Genomic DNA, 11662 nt, shown 5'->3' on the forward strand with positions numbered 1-11662 from the left:
TAATTACTGAGCTATAAAATTTGAATATTCAGTTTTATAAGTATTATATTTTTGGAATATTTTACTTATTTTGAAGTACATGTGCAGAGGCCTAATAACATTGAAGTTCTTAACTAGCATCCAGTTCTTGGTGGACTTTGTGAACAGAGGAGTGTTGGGTTTGTAGATGTGGGCAAAGGTGCTCCTGGTTTTTGGAGTTGAAACCAAGCTGACTGTGCAGCATGCACACAATGCACTCAGGCAGAGAACAATTGGTGCAAGGCTTGAGTCAGTAAATTCATGAGTTAAGCTGTACAACTGAGACCACTGTTGGTCTGTGACAGGTTAAACTGAAAGTGCTCAACTCATTTCCTACAAAAACCTACCTTCTGCCAACTTTATAGCCAACAGTAGCTCTTTCAAATTATAGCTTTTAAAACTAATATTCTCATCGTTTTTGGCGCTTTCATTAGTCGCCTCTTTTACTGCTAAATGTATTGCGACCACCTTATTATCCAGGAGCCATATGTTGAAATATTCTGGGGAATTCTAACACACAAAGCTAATTTGCCAAAACAAGTGTAATAGCAGTGATTGTATTTACTTCTCCTGAGATTAAGGACACTAGAAATCTTTTAAGTTTTGTGAATAGATTATGCTGTTTCAATTTAATAATTTTCCAATAACTGGATGTCATGCCTTTTGAACTTCCTGATAGGTGATTTGTCCCCTTGTCAAAAAACAGGCATGTGAGCCACTTGTAAATTCAACTACCATATATAAGTATCTTGTGCTGGGATACTGCTGTATAGCCCCCCCCAAAATTAAATACCCCACAAATTAATACTTCAAATGCATTCACTCTAGACACTTTTTAGACTTTGTAGATTTACAATTCTGCACTTTGTATTGTCCAAAATACCTCAAATAGGCTTGGTATGTACCCATTTGGGGTATTAGCTTTACATGCATGTCTTACCTGTTATCAGATCTGTTAGATCTGTTAAACCGGAACAATTTGAACTGAATTTTTAAAATTCTGTACTGTACCATTATGTGATTTCTCTATCTCCTTGTACTGTAATTTTTCTCAGGGAATGGCAAGAAAATACAATGAAAATTTGATACCGATCAATTTCTGTCACCAAGTTTAGTCTCCGAAACAAATTACTGACGTGCACACAAGTAGGATTGACTTTTCTAGCCGCCTGATATGGATTGCACCTTCTCCCCTTGGTCAAACAGAGATGCTGTCCTAAATTCTGGAGAGCTTGAGTACAGGTTAGTGAAAGGAGTAACAAAGGGAAACTAACCTAAACTAACCTAACTTGTCTACACAAAGTACATTTCCTGCTGCTTGTCCATTCGGTAATTTCTGATATTAGCTTGTAGGACCAGCTCACGTGGAAAACAATTCAGCTCCTGCCAGGTCCTATTCAAGGGCCAGCTTGGTTGATTAGTTATGAAATGCGGTGGAGTACTGTAGATCTATCCAAATCAGCTGTGAACATTCAGCGCTGCTGCAGGGGGTTGACTAGACTTGAATTTTCTATGAAGATTTGAAGGCAAGTCTTGGAGGTAGCATTATCCAAATAAGGTCAAGTAATATCTCCATTCTTTTCCTAAAATCATGAATGTTGATCATTATGCAACAGATATGGGCAAATTTGTGCAGTTGCTAGTTGGATAGATTCATTTTAATTAGTCTATTTTTCTCCAGGTTGAGCTGTCGACCACTCATCTGCACCACTACTGAGGCACCTGTTTTTCATCTCTGCATCATCACATGACTCGCCTCTGACCCACTTTGCTCCTGAAGCCGTTGTCCGTGCCCCTCTTACCTATGTTCTAATGCACCCCGGCCAGTCTCCGACATTCTATCCTTGATAAATTCGAAGTTCAAATTCTGCGGTCTGTGTTTTAAGTCTCTCAAAGTTTTCGTAACCATCTGCCCACACTCGGAGATCCACGTAAACTCCAAGTTAAGCAATGCCTTGATTTTAAAGTTCTCATACTTGTTTTTAGATTCTTCCCTGGCTTTTACACTCCACATCTCCGTAATATCTTTCAGCCCTGTAACTGTCCAAGATATTAGTTTTCCTCCAGTTCTGACCTCTTGAGCATCTCTACCTCTCTAAACAACTGGCACTGTTGCTTCATCTGGTAAGGCTGTCTACTCTGGAAATCCCTCATTAAACTACTTCACCTCTCTTCCCTTCTTTTAAGACATTTCTTAAATCTAACTCTCTAACCAAACAGTTGGCTTATGCGGTTTGGTATCAAATTTTCATTCAACTAATTGTCCTATGAGGTGCTTTGGAAAAGTGAAAATAATTATATAAATGCGAGGTGACTTCCAGATCACGGAGAACAATGTTTAAATTGGTATCCATCAGGGTCTCCAGTTAATGACTGGTGAATCTACAATTGGCACACATGCCTGTTGAATCTTCCAACCGGTACTTTTGAGAGAGTTTTTGAATCGGCAAAGCCCATATCCCAATGGCTGACACATGATTGCAAACTGAGTTAGGATTTATGTTTTTGTATAATTGTGCAGACTTTGTGAAAGATGCCATGTTACATCTTTCTTGACTACTCAACATTCTGAAGTATAATCCATTGCTCCAGATTCAGATGCCCTTTTGTACCGTCATAACAGTTCCCTTTCGTATTAACCATAACAGGTTCTTGTTCAGTGACTCAAAAAGTTCTAACATCTCGTTTTGAATTTGGCTGAAGAAACTGCCCGTTGGTAGTCTTTCAGACTTTCTTATCCCAAAGGTCATGCCTGTGGATTCATAGAGTTGTACAGCATGGAAACGGACCCTTCAGCCCAACTCATCCATGTCGACCAGATATCCTAAATAAGTCTAGCCCCATTTACCAGCGTTTGGCCCATATCCCCCTCAACTCTCCATATTTTTGTACCCATTCAAATGCCTTTTAAATGTTCTAATTGTACCAGCCTCCATCACTTCATCTGGCAGTTCATTCTATACATGCACCACCCTCTGTGTGAAAACGCTGCCCCTTAGATCCATTTTAAATCTTTCCCCTCTCACTTTAAATCTATGCCCTCCAATTTTAGACACTCTTACCCTGGGGAGAAAACACCTTGGCTATTCACCCTATCCATGCCCCCTCATGGTTTTATAAACCTCTGTAAGGTCACCTCTCAGCCTCTTATGCTCCAGGGAAAATAGCCCCAACCTGAATGCACTATTCCAAAAGTGGCTTCACCAGTGTTCTGTGCAGCTGCGATATGACATCCCAACTCCTATTCTCAATGCATTGACCAATAAAGGCAAGCATACCCAACACCACCACCTGAGGCAGGATCACTCGACCCGAAACTTAAACTCTGATTTCTGTACACAGACCTGCTGACCTTTATCCAGCAATTTGTTTTTGTTGCCTCCTTCATTACGCTGTCTAACTCACCTTCAAGGAACTATGAACCACTGCACCCCAAGGTCTCTTTGTTTGGCAACACCCTCCAGGACCCTACCATTAAATGTATAAATCCTGCCCTGATTTGACTTTCCAAAATGCAACACCTCACATCTATCTAAATTAAGCTCCACGTGCCATTCCTTGGCCCATTAGCCCGTCTGACCAAGGTTGTGTTATACTCCATAATATCCTTCTGGCTGAGAGCTTTGGACTAATTATTGTTTCTGTACTTTTAATCAGCAATTCTAATCTGGCAGTTATCCATTGTCATAAGGCCAGAATCTTGCCAAAGACAACCAAAGTTGAGAGATGTCCCCCATGTTAAATAGGGTAAGCAGCCAGTGTGCAAAGTTTCCTATGGTGTTTAACAGTACAGTTGGAAACTTACACTGACCACAAGGGAGCTGATTACAAATGTTTGTTTATGCAATGTTTGAAGTTGAGGTTGAACTAGAACTCACTGAAAGTAATGCATGCAGCGAGAACTATAAATGGACATGTAGTTTATGCAGACAGAATTCGGGGTTTTATCTAACTGCCTGGCAGCAAGGGCCATAGTCAATTTCCTTTCCTTCTGGAAGTAATTTTGCTCCTTTTAGTAGATTATAATCATCTCAAATTCTAATAGGTTTTCCAGCAGTAATGAAGCATAACACAAAAGTCAGCATTAATTATAATCTCAATTAATTCCGGGAAAGGGAGAGCCTCTCCCAGTTCATCAGATTAATCTTGAACTGACAATGTTTTGAGTGCTTATTCGTCCCACCCTCCTTAATCTGTACCAGTGTACAGATAATTTCTATTTCAAAAGCTATATGTCGGATGAATTTTTTAAATTCATTTTTTACATAATCATAATGTCTTGAGGAAAAAACACTGTCATGATTTGGGTGATTTTGGCTGCTTTAGCTGTACCTGGGACGAAAGTATTGCCTCAATACTTTACATCACAGATCTAGAATGGAGAACCCAGACTGAACATTGGCAAGCTATCTAAGGCTGTATATTATGTGCCACTTGATAGCACTGTCTGAGACCTCCCATTACTTCTATGATTGAGGCTAGATTGATAGAACAATAATTGGCTGGACTGGATTTATCCTGCTTCTCCTGGACAAGACGTAACTGTGCAGTTTCATTGTTGTTTAAATGGCAGTGCTGTAGTTGTACAGGAACAGTTTGGCTAGGGGGTTCAGCTAGTTCTGGAATGCAAGTCTTCACTATTACTACTGCGATGTAGTAAGGGGGAGGCGAGGGACTAGTGGTATTATTGCTGGACTGTTAATCCAGAGACCCATATAACAGATAACATTCTGGGGACCCAGGTTCGAATCCCACCATGGCAGATGGTGGAATTTGAATTCAATTTTTAAAAAATCTGGAATTAAGAATCTAATGATGACCATGAATCCATTGCCAATTGTTGGAAAAACCCATCTGATTCACTAATGGCCTTTAGGAAAGGAAACTGCCATCCTTACCTGGTCTGGCCTACATATGACTCCAGACCAACAGCAGTGTGGTTGACTCTCAACTGCCCTCTGGGCAATAAGGATGGGCAGTAAATGCTGGCCAGCGGCGCCCTCATCCTGTGAATGAATAAAGAAAACAGAAATGTTGTCGAGGCCCATAGACTTTGTGATTAGCCATTTCTTGACATCACATGGAATGAAATGCATCGGTTGAAGACTCTCCATTGCAGTGCTGTGCTTCATCATCTTTGGGGATATTTGTATAATTTCCTTATCCAATTAATTGTTTAATTGTCTACCATGTATGAGTGGATGTGACAGGACTGCAGGGCTTAGACTGCTGTTTGGTTGTGGGACAGTTTAATTCTGTCTGTTACATGCTGCTTTCCCCTGCTTGGCAGGCATGTGTACAGGTAAATGTAGTTTCACCATAATGGCACCTCAAATTTAGGCATATCTGCTGCTGCTGCTGGCGTGCTCTCATACACTCACTGAAGTGGGATTGGTTCCCTGGCTTGATGGTAATGGTAGAGTGAGGGATGTGGGTCTGGGCTGTGATGGTACAGGTTGTGATTAAATAAAATTCAGAGGCTGGAAATGGCCCACAACTCTTCCATGGGTGCCTAGGTTTGAACTGCGACATTAGTTTTGAATCTATTCTATTCACCGTTGTGAGGTACTGCACAACACAATGCTCAGTGTCCTGTATATGAAGACAGGACTTTGTGTCCACAGGATTATGCAGTCGCTTTCGCTATGTGGTGTGCTTCTTGCAAGTGGTGTTTAATGTGGAGGAGTCTGGGGGAAGAAAAATCCCAAAGAACTGTGGATGCTGGAAAGCGGAAACAAAAACAAATTGTTGGGAAAGCTCAGCTGGTCAGGCAGCATTTGTGGAGAGAAAGCAGAGTTAATGTTTTATGTTCAGTGTCCCTTCAGAAGTTAGGAGGAGTTATGGAGAAGTACTGATTTATAGCTGAGGGAAGGTGGTAAGTTATCTTAAGCAATGAGTTTCCTTGCCCATGTCTGACTTGAAGCCATGAGACTTCATGGGTCTCGGCGTAATTTTGGGGACTCCCAGGACAAATCCTGATCTGCCCATCTCCCCACAAGAAAGCTGGATAGTCAGCTTCAAAATGCAACAAACCCAGGCAATATTCAAATTTATGCTAATAGGTGAATGGTAATATTCGAGCCACACAAATCAGACTAGCGCTGATAGAGTTTTCTGTGGAGGCAGTGAATCTCTAACAGTAATTAGTTTGTATGGCTACTGGAAGCTGAAAAGAAATCTTGCTGAAGTAGCAGAAATGCTATGTGTTACAAAAAAAAGTTTTACTCAATAATACAGAACTTGTCCTGTTTTGTACATTGAATGTTGTTTATAACGTTGTACCTCACTAACTGCAACATGAAATATGTCAGTTGTACAGTAGTTAGTTATGTATGTTACAGCATATGAAATAGTTTACCCGCGTTGTCGTAGTAAACTTGACAAAATCTGGCATGGAACAGTTATTTTCCCTAAGTGACAAACCTGCTTCTTCAAACTGTAACACACATCTGAGTTACCCTAAGATGCTGAACTTGGTTTTCTTTCTGATGACAAAATGTGCAAATTTCACATTTGGAAGTGTGATCAATGTTGCCATATCAACCCCAACCAGTTAAACAACGTATTTTGAGGAAACTCCTACATAAGTGGTTTGACTTTCTCCAACCACATGCAAACCAATCAACACTTAAAGACCAGTTAGTACCTTCCCAGAAATCTTCATAGAAGTTGAACACTTCGTTGATACAAAATAAGCTATGTAGCATATTGTAAAATAAATAGCTATCACTTGGGGGAAATATACAATTTTAAGTATTTTGATGATAAGTCAAGCATCTTCAAAGGTTGCAGGGTGAAGATGGAGAGAAAGTGTTTTTGAAGTTATGTAAACTAAGCTTCTACTGAGCACAGCTACTTCACACTAGAATCTGCTCATTTGAGTGTGATGTGTTTCTAGGTCAAGCATTAGATTTCACATTTTTTTTAGAGGTGACAGGGAATGTTGTTTTTAAATAAATAAGAGTTTGAGGCAGTCCTCTTACCACTACTGCCCTTCACTCTGGAATGGGATGCAGCTGCCAGTCACCAGTTCCTGTAGAGCTAATGTGATGTCCTTTTAGTATTTGATGCAGTGTTCTTTTGTAGCTAATAAATGGAAGTCAGCATGATGTGTTGAAGGCAAATAGTATTTGATTAACTTGATTTGATTTGAATGAAAGATGGCAGATGAGGATACTGTGGTTAATGTGTATAATGATTGTCCAAAGGTGTTTGACAACATTTTGGTCATATGGTTACTGAATGGTATGAAGTCCTTGAAATTAAAAATCACCGTCAGCCTGGCTTAAGGAACAGAACGGTGTGTGTAGTGTTGGAACATTTGGTTTTCAGACTGAAGAGTATACAGTAGTCTTCCCTAGGGACCAGAATTAGGAACACTGCTGTTTTTAATATATGCTTATGACCTGAATTTGGAAGTGCAGGGCATAATTTTAAAGTTTGCAGGCACCACAAAGCTCGGCAATGCATCAATTTATCATGAGAATGCCAATAAACATCGGTAAATGTTAATGGACGGATACATAACAAATGAAATTTAACTCTTGTGATTTAATTTTGATCAGAATAAGTTGAGGCAAAATGAACTGGTCCGATTTTGAATGACAATTTGTTTTGAATTGAATTTAGGAGCCAAGGCACCTGGGTGTCCTCTTGTGGCAAGGCATGTTGAGAAGTCTGCTTCTGAAAAATATAACATATGTGACATCCTTTGTGTTAAAGCAAATAAATCTTCTGAAATGTTTTCTAAAAGACTGGTTGGGGCACGTTGGGGGTATTATTTTCTACTTTGGGCACCACGCTTCACAACGAATGTCAAGGATTGGAGAACATGTAGAATAGTACAGGAGATGAAGAACTTCAGCTATGTGGAGAGATTGGAAAATCTAAGATCCTTTCTTCCTCTTTGAGAAGGTCACCAAGAGTTTTGATACAAGTGTTCAAAATCATAATGGATTCAATAGATTAAGGAGAAATTAGTTTCAGTGACAGAATCATAACCAGAAAAGATAGACATAAAGTGATAAGACAAATAAACCAGAGGTGACATGATGTTTCTTGACGAAATTACTGTGATTTAGGGCACATTGCCTGAAAAGGCAGTGGAAGTAGATTGAGCAGTTAATTTACTAAATTCACTTTTGAAGATACTGGACAGGCAAAAAAATTAGTGTGATGGAGGCAGAGCTGGGGAGTGGGACTAACTTGACACCTCTTTCAAAGAATCACGATGGGTACAATGAGCCAAATTATTGTCCCCTTTTGTATTCTATCGCTCTAAGGTTCTGCACTTACTTTACCTAAAAGTGCGTCTTCTTTTAAGATTAAAATAGAAGTATGTGGACAGTTAGGCAGTTTGAGTTAATAGGTAGTTTTGGAGTAATGTTGCCAATCGTGCTACTCACTTCCCACAGCTTCCTGAAAATATTTTATTTGAATTCCAAAAGCTGTGGAGTAGCACACTTAGACTATTATGCTGCTTGTGGTATTTGCTTCATTTTTATGCTTATATGGTTTGTATCAGTTTGCCTTAACTTTAGACCACTGTGTTGCCTTGAGCAAGTTTCTACTGGTTGTGTTTACACAGGGACAAAATGCTGAAAGAAGCCAGTTCATGCATGGTTTTCTATGAAATGCATTTTTTAAAAAAAAATCTATTCCTGTTTCAACCTGTCTGGTCGAGTAGTTTAGACAGATGTGAGCTTGAGCATGTCCTGGCTTGACTGTACTGTGCACACTCTGTTCTCCACAGAAAAAGCACTGTTTGTGACTCAGTGCAGAAAATGGGAGTTATCGTGAATGAAACCATCCTGTTGAATTGCAATCCTAGCAGAACGATGATATGTGTCCTCTTGCACATAGTGATGCATATTCCACAAATAATTTCCTGATTAGTAAAATGCATAATGCAAAGTGAATTAAAGAAAGGAGAAATTAGGACAAATGACGAAAAGTTTGATCAAAGAAATAAGTTTCAAGGAGTGTCTTAACTGACCACAGAGAGGTGGGCTGACATTTCCAGTGCTTGGTGCTTAGGGGCCATGCAATTGAAGGCTTGGTTGTCAATAACTTCAGTGATCAGTGTCAGAGGTGCATTGATGTGGTTTTCTTTTCCTTTTGCCCACATAGTTTTTGAAGCACCCAAACTAATTTGCTTTTGAAGAGAAGGTTCTTTGTAATTTGTAAGTGCTCAAACCATCATCTTTAAAAAACCAGTTTTCTATTTTTGATCCTGAACTGATTTGTGTTCGTGTCTATACGGGTACCGAAGCTTATTCGTACACTGTATGATCTTTTGTGTTTCAATGAAAACAGTTGGAGAGCTTATGATGGAACCTTGATTGATGTGCTATCACATACACTGAGAAGTTCTATGCTTCCATTTTATCTAATTTACAAAAGGTGTATTGTAATCAAAATCTGCAGTGTTGTGCATACACTTAGCTGTAAAATGCTTAAGGAAATATTAAAAGATTGATCATGTCATCTGAATAACATTTTCTTAGCTTGAACTCAAATGCACAAGATGTAGAAGTTTACTGTATTTTTTACCTCTTTAAGTGAAACTATCTCAGTTTCAAATCAAAGACAACAAGGTGCAGGGCTGGATGAACACAGCAGGCCAAGCAGCATCATAGGAGCAGATGCCTGTTTTTGTTTTGACTGCATGTATGTTCAAAAACTAGAAATCACTTGTGTGCATTCTACAAAGGGGTAATTTGAAAAAGATAATGCAAAGATTTTTTTAAATTTGTCACTTAGAAGCTACAGATGGTGTAAATCACCAGTCCATGCATTGTCTCTTTCAAACCAAGAATTTGGACCGTTGGTTGGAGCACTTGTACTGATGGCAAATCTACTACTTGATTTTGAGTCGCTGTTTGGTTTGCGTTTGGAATAAAACCAGCTTGCCGGGTAGATGTAGGGAGGATGTTCCTGATGGTGGGTGTGTCCAGAACCAGGGCTCTCAGGATGAGGATTCGGGGTAGACGATTTAGGATGGAGATGAGACATTTCTTCTCCCAAAGAGCGGTGAGCCTGTGGAATTCATTACAACAGGAAATAGTTGATGCCAAAACATTGGAAATATTCAAGAGGCAGCTAGTTATAGCACTTAGGGCAAATGGGATCAAAGGTTATGGGGAGAAAGCAGGATGAGGCTATTGAGTTGGACGATTGGCCATGATCATGATGAATGGCAGAACAGGATTGAAAGGCAGAATAGCTGCCTCCTGCTCCTATTTTCTATGTTTCTATTCCAAATTGAAATTTATTCAAATGCTTGAAAATACTTGATTTTTGAAGTAAAACTATTCTTTTCAATGCAGATCTGCCCATGTTCCAGAACATAGATGCGGTTTCATTAATTAATTTGTTGCTTACGGGTTATGACACTTAGTGACTTAATAATTTTATTATGAACCATTTTAGATGTTTTCTGGTCAACCTATTCAGACATGTCATTACACATCTCTGGAATAGGTGGGACTTGAACCTCTGTCTTCTGGCTCAAAGGAAGGGAAGCTACCACTACACCACAAGACTTGGCATGTAGAACAAAGTAACAATTCAAAGTTTACCAACATGCTGTGGGAGATAAGATGCTGAATAGAGGCTGATTTGTAAAACTTCTCTATGGTGAGGCATTTCTGATGTGAAAATTGTGCAAGCCTAGCACGTAACATCTGATTACCAATTGACGTTAGAGCGAGGGACCTTGTTCACCTTTTTGATGATAGAAAGTAGAAAGGGGCGCAGAAACGGATTAAAAAGGTGGGGGAGGGAGTGAGAAATCTTGTTGGAAAAGTATCTTGTCCAATAATAAAATGAACAGTACAGATGTGGGAAAGATACTGAAACAGTAATTAGTTACTACCTCCAGTATCTTTGAAAACAGCTGTTCTAGATTTAAATCATACACCTAAAGTAGTTTTTTCTCTTTGTAGACGCTCCCTAGATTTATGGCCTGGGATGTTGATGAAATCAGTGGATTCCTTGTCTTTTCATGCCAAGCCCAAGCTGATTGGCTGGAAGTAAAGGTTGTTTGAGGCTCAGTGCTGATGTAAATGTGAATGTGGTTTGACTAGTTTGAGCTGTACACAGACAAAGGAAGTCTCAAAACTGAGAAACTACGATGGTGGGAGATTATTTGAACCAAAGTGAAGATAGGTCATTACTTGGACAGCAGAAAACAGGAGTGTGTTACAAGATGGTTCTACAAGCCATGGGAAAAGTCCTGAGGTAGAGATAGTTTTTGTGAAATAATAGTGGCTTGGAAATGGGGAAAATATTGTTAAAATGTTTATAGTTTGTCATATCATCTCTGTTAACTTATGAACTAGCTTAAGCGATTGACGAGATATTACTCTGTTAACTGATGATTGATTTGCTTAAATTCTTGCCCAGTCCCAAAGGGACAGTCACCTTCCATATAATTAGTTTACAAACAATCAAAATTGGCATAATATGCATGGATGAATACTTAATGAAGTTGGTAACATTTTTATTAACCAAAAGAACTGTGGATGCTGTAAATCAGGAACAAAAACAGAGTTGCTGGAAAAGCTCAGCAGGTCTGGCAGCATCTGTGAAGGAGAAAACAGAGTTAACGTTTCGGGTCCGGTGACCCTTCCTCAGAACTGGA

At 39.4% G+C, this 11662-nt stretch overlaps 1 protein-coding gene across 5 annotated transcripts in view; it reads left to right on the forward strand.

Moving 5' to 3' along the window:
* Positions 1-11662, forward strand: part of LOC109936288 (MOB kinase activator 2-like) — a 168943-nt gene that overhangs the window by 123634 nt on the left and 33647 nt on the right. For 2 of the 5 annotated variants that reach the window (XM_048607125.1, XM_048607124.1), the window contains exon 1: positions 11118-11259. The exons of the other annotated variants lie outside the window; for them this stretch is intronic. In XM_048607125.1, coding sequence (XP_048463082.1) covers positions 11153-11259 — 107 coding nt within the window. In that variant the 5' untranslated portion in view covers positions 11118-11152. Of the gene's footprint in view, positions 1-11117; positions 11260-11662 lie in introns of those variants that run through there. 5 annotated transcript variants of the gene reach the window in all.

Source organism: Rhincodon typus, chromosome 17, assembly GCF_021869965.1.
Source record: "Rhincodon typus isolate 14 chromosome 17, sRhiTyp1.1, whole genome shotgun sequence".
NCBI classification, from domain to species: Eukaryota; Metazoa; Chordata; class Chondrichthyes; order Orectolobiformes; family Rhincodontidae; genus Rhincodon; species Rhincodon typus.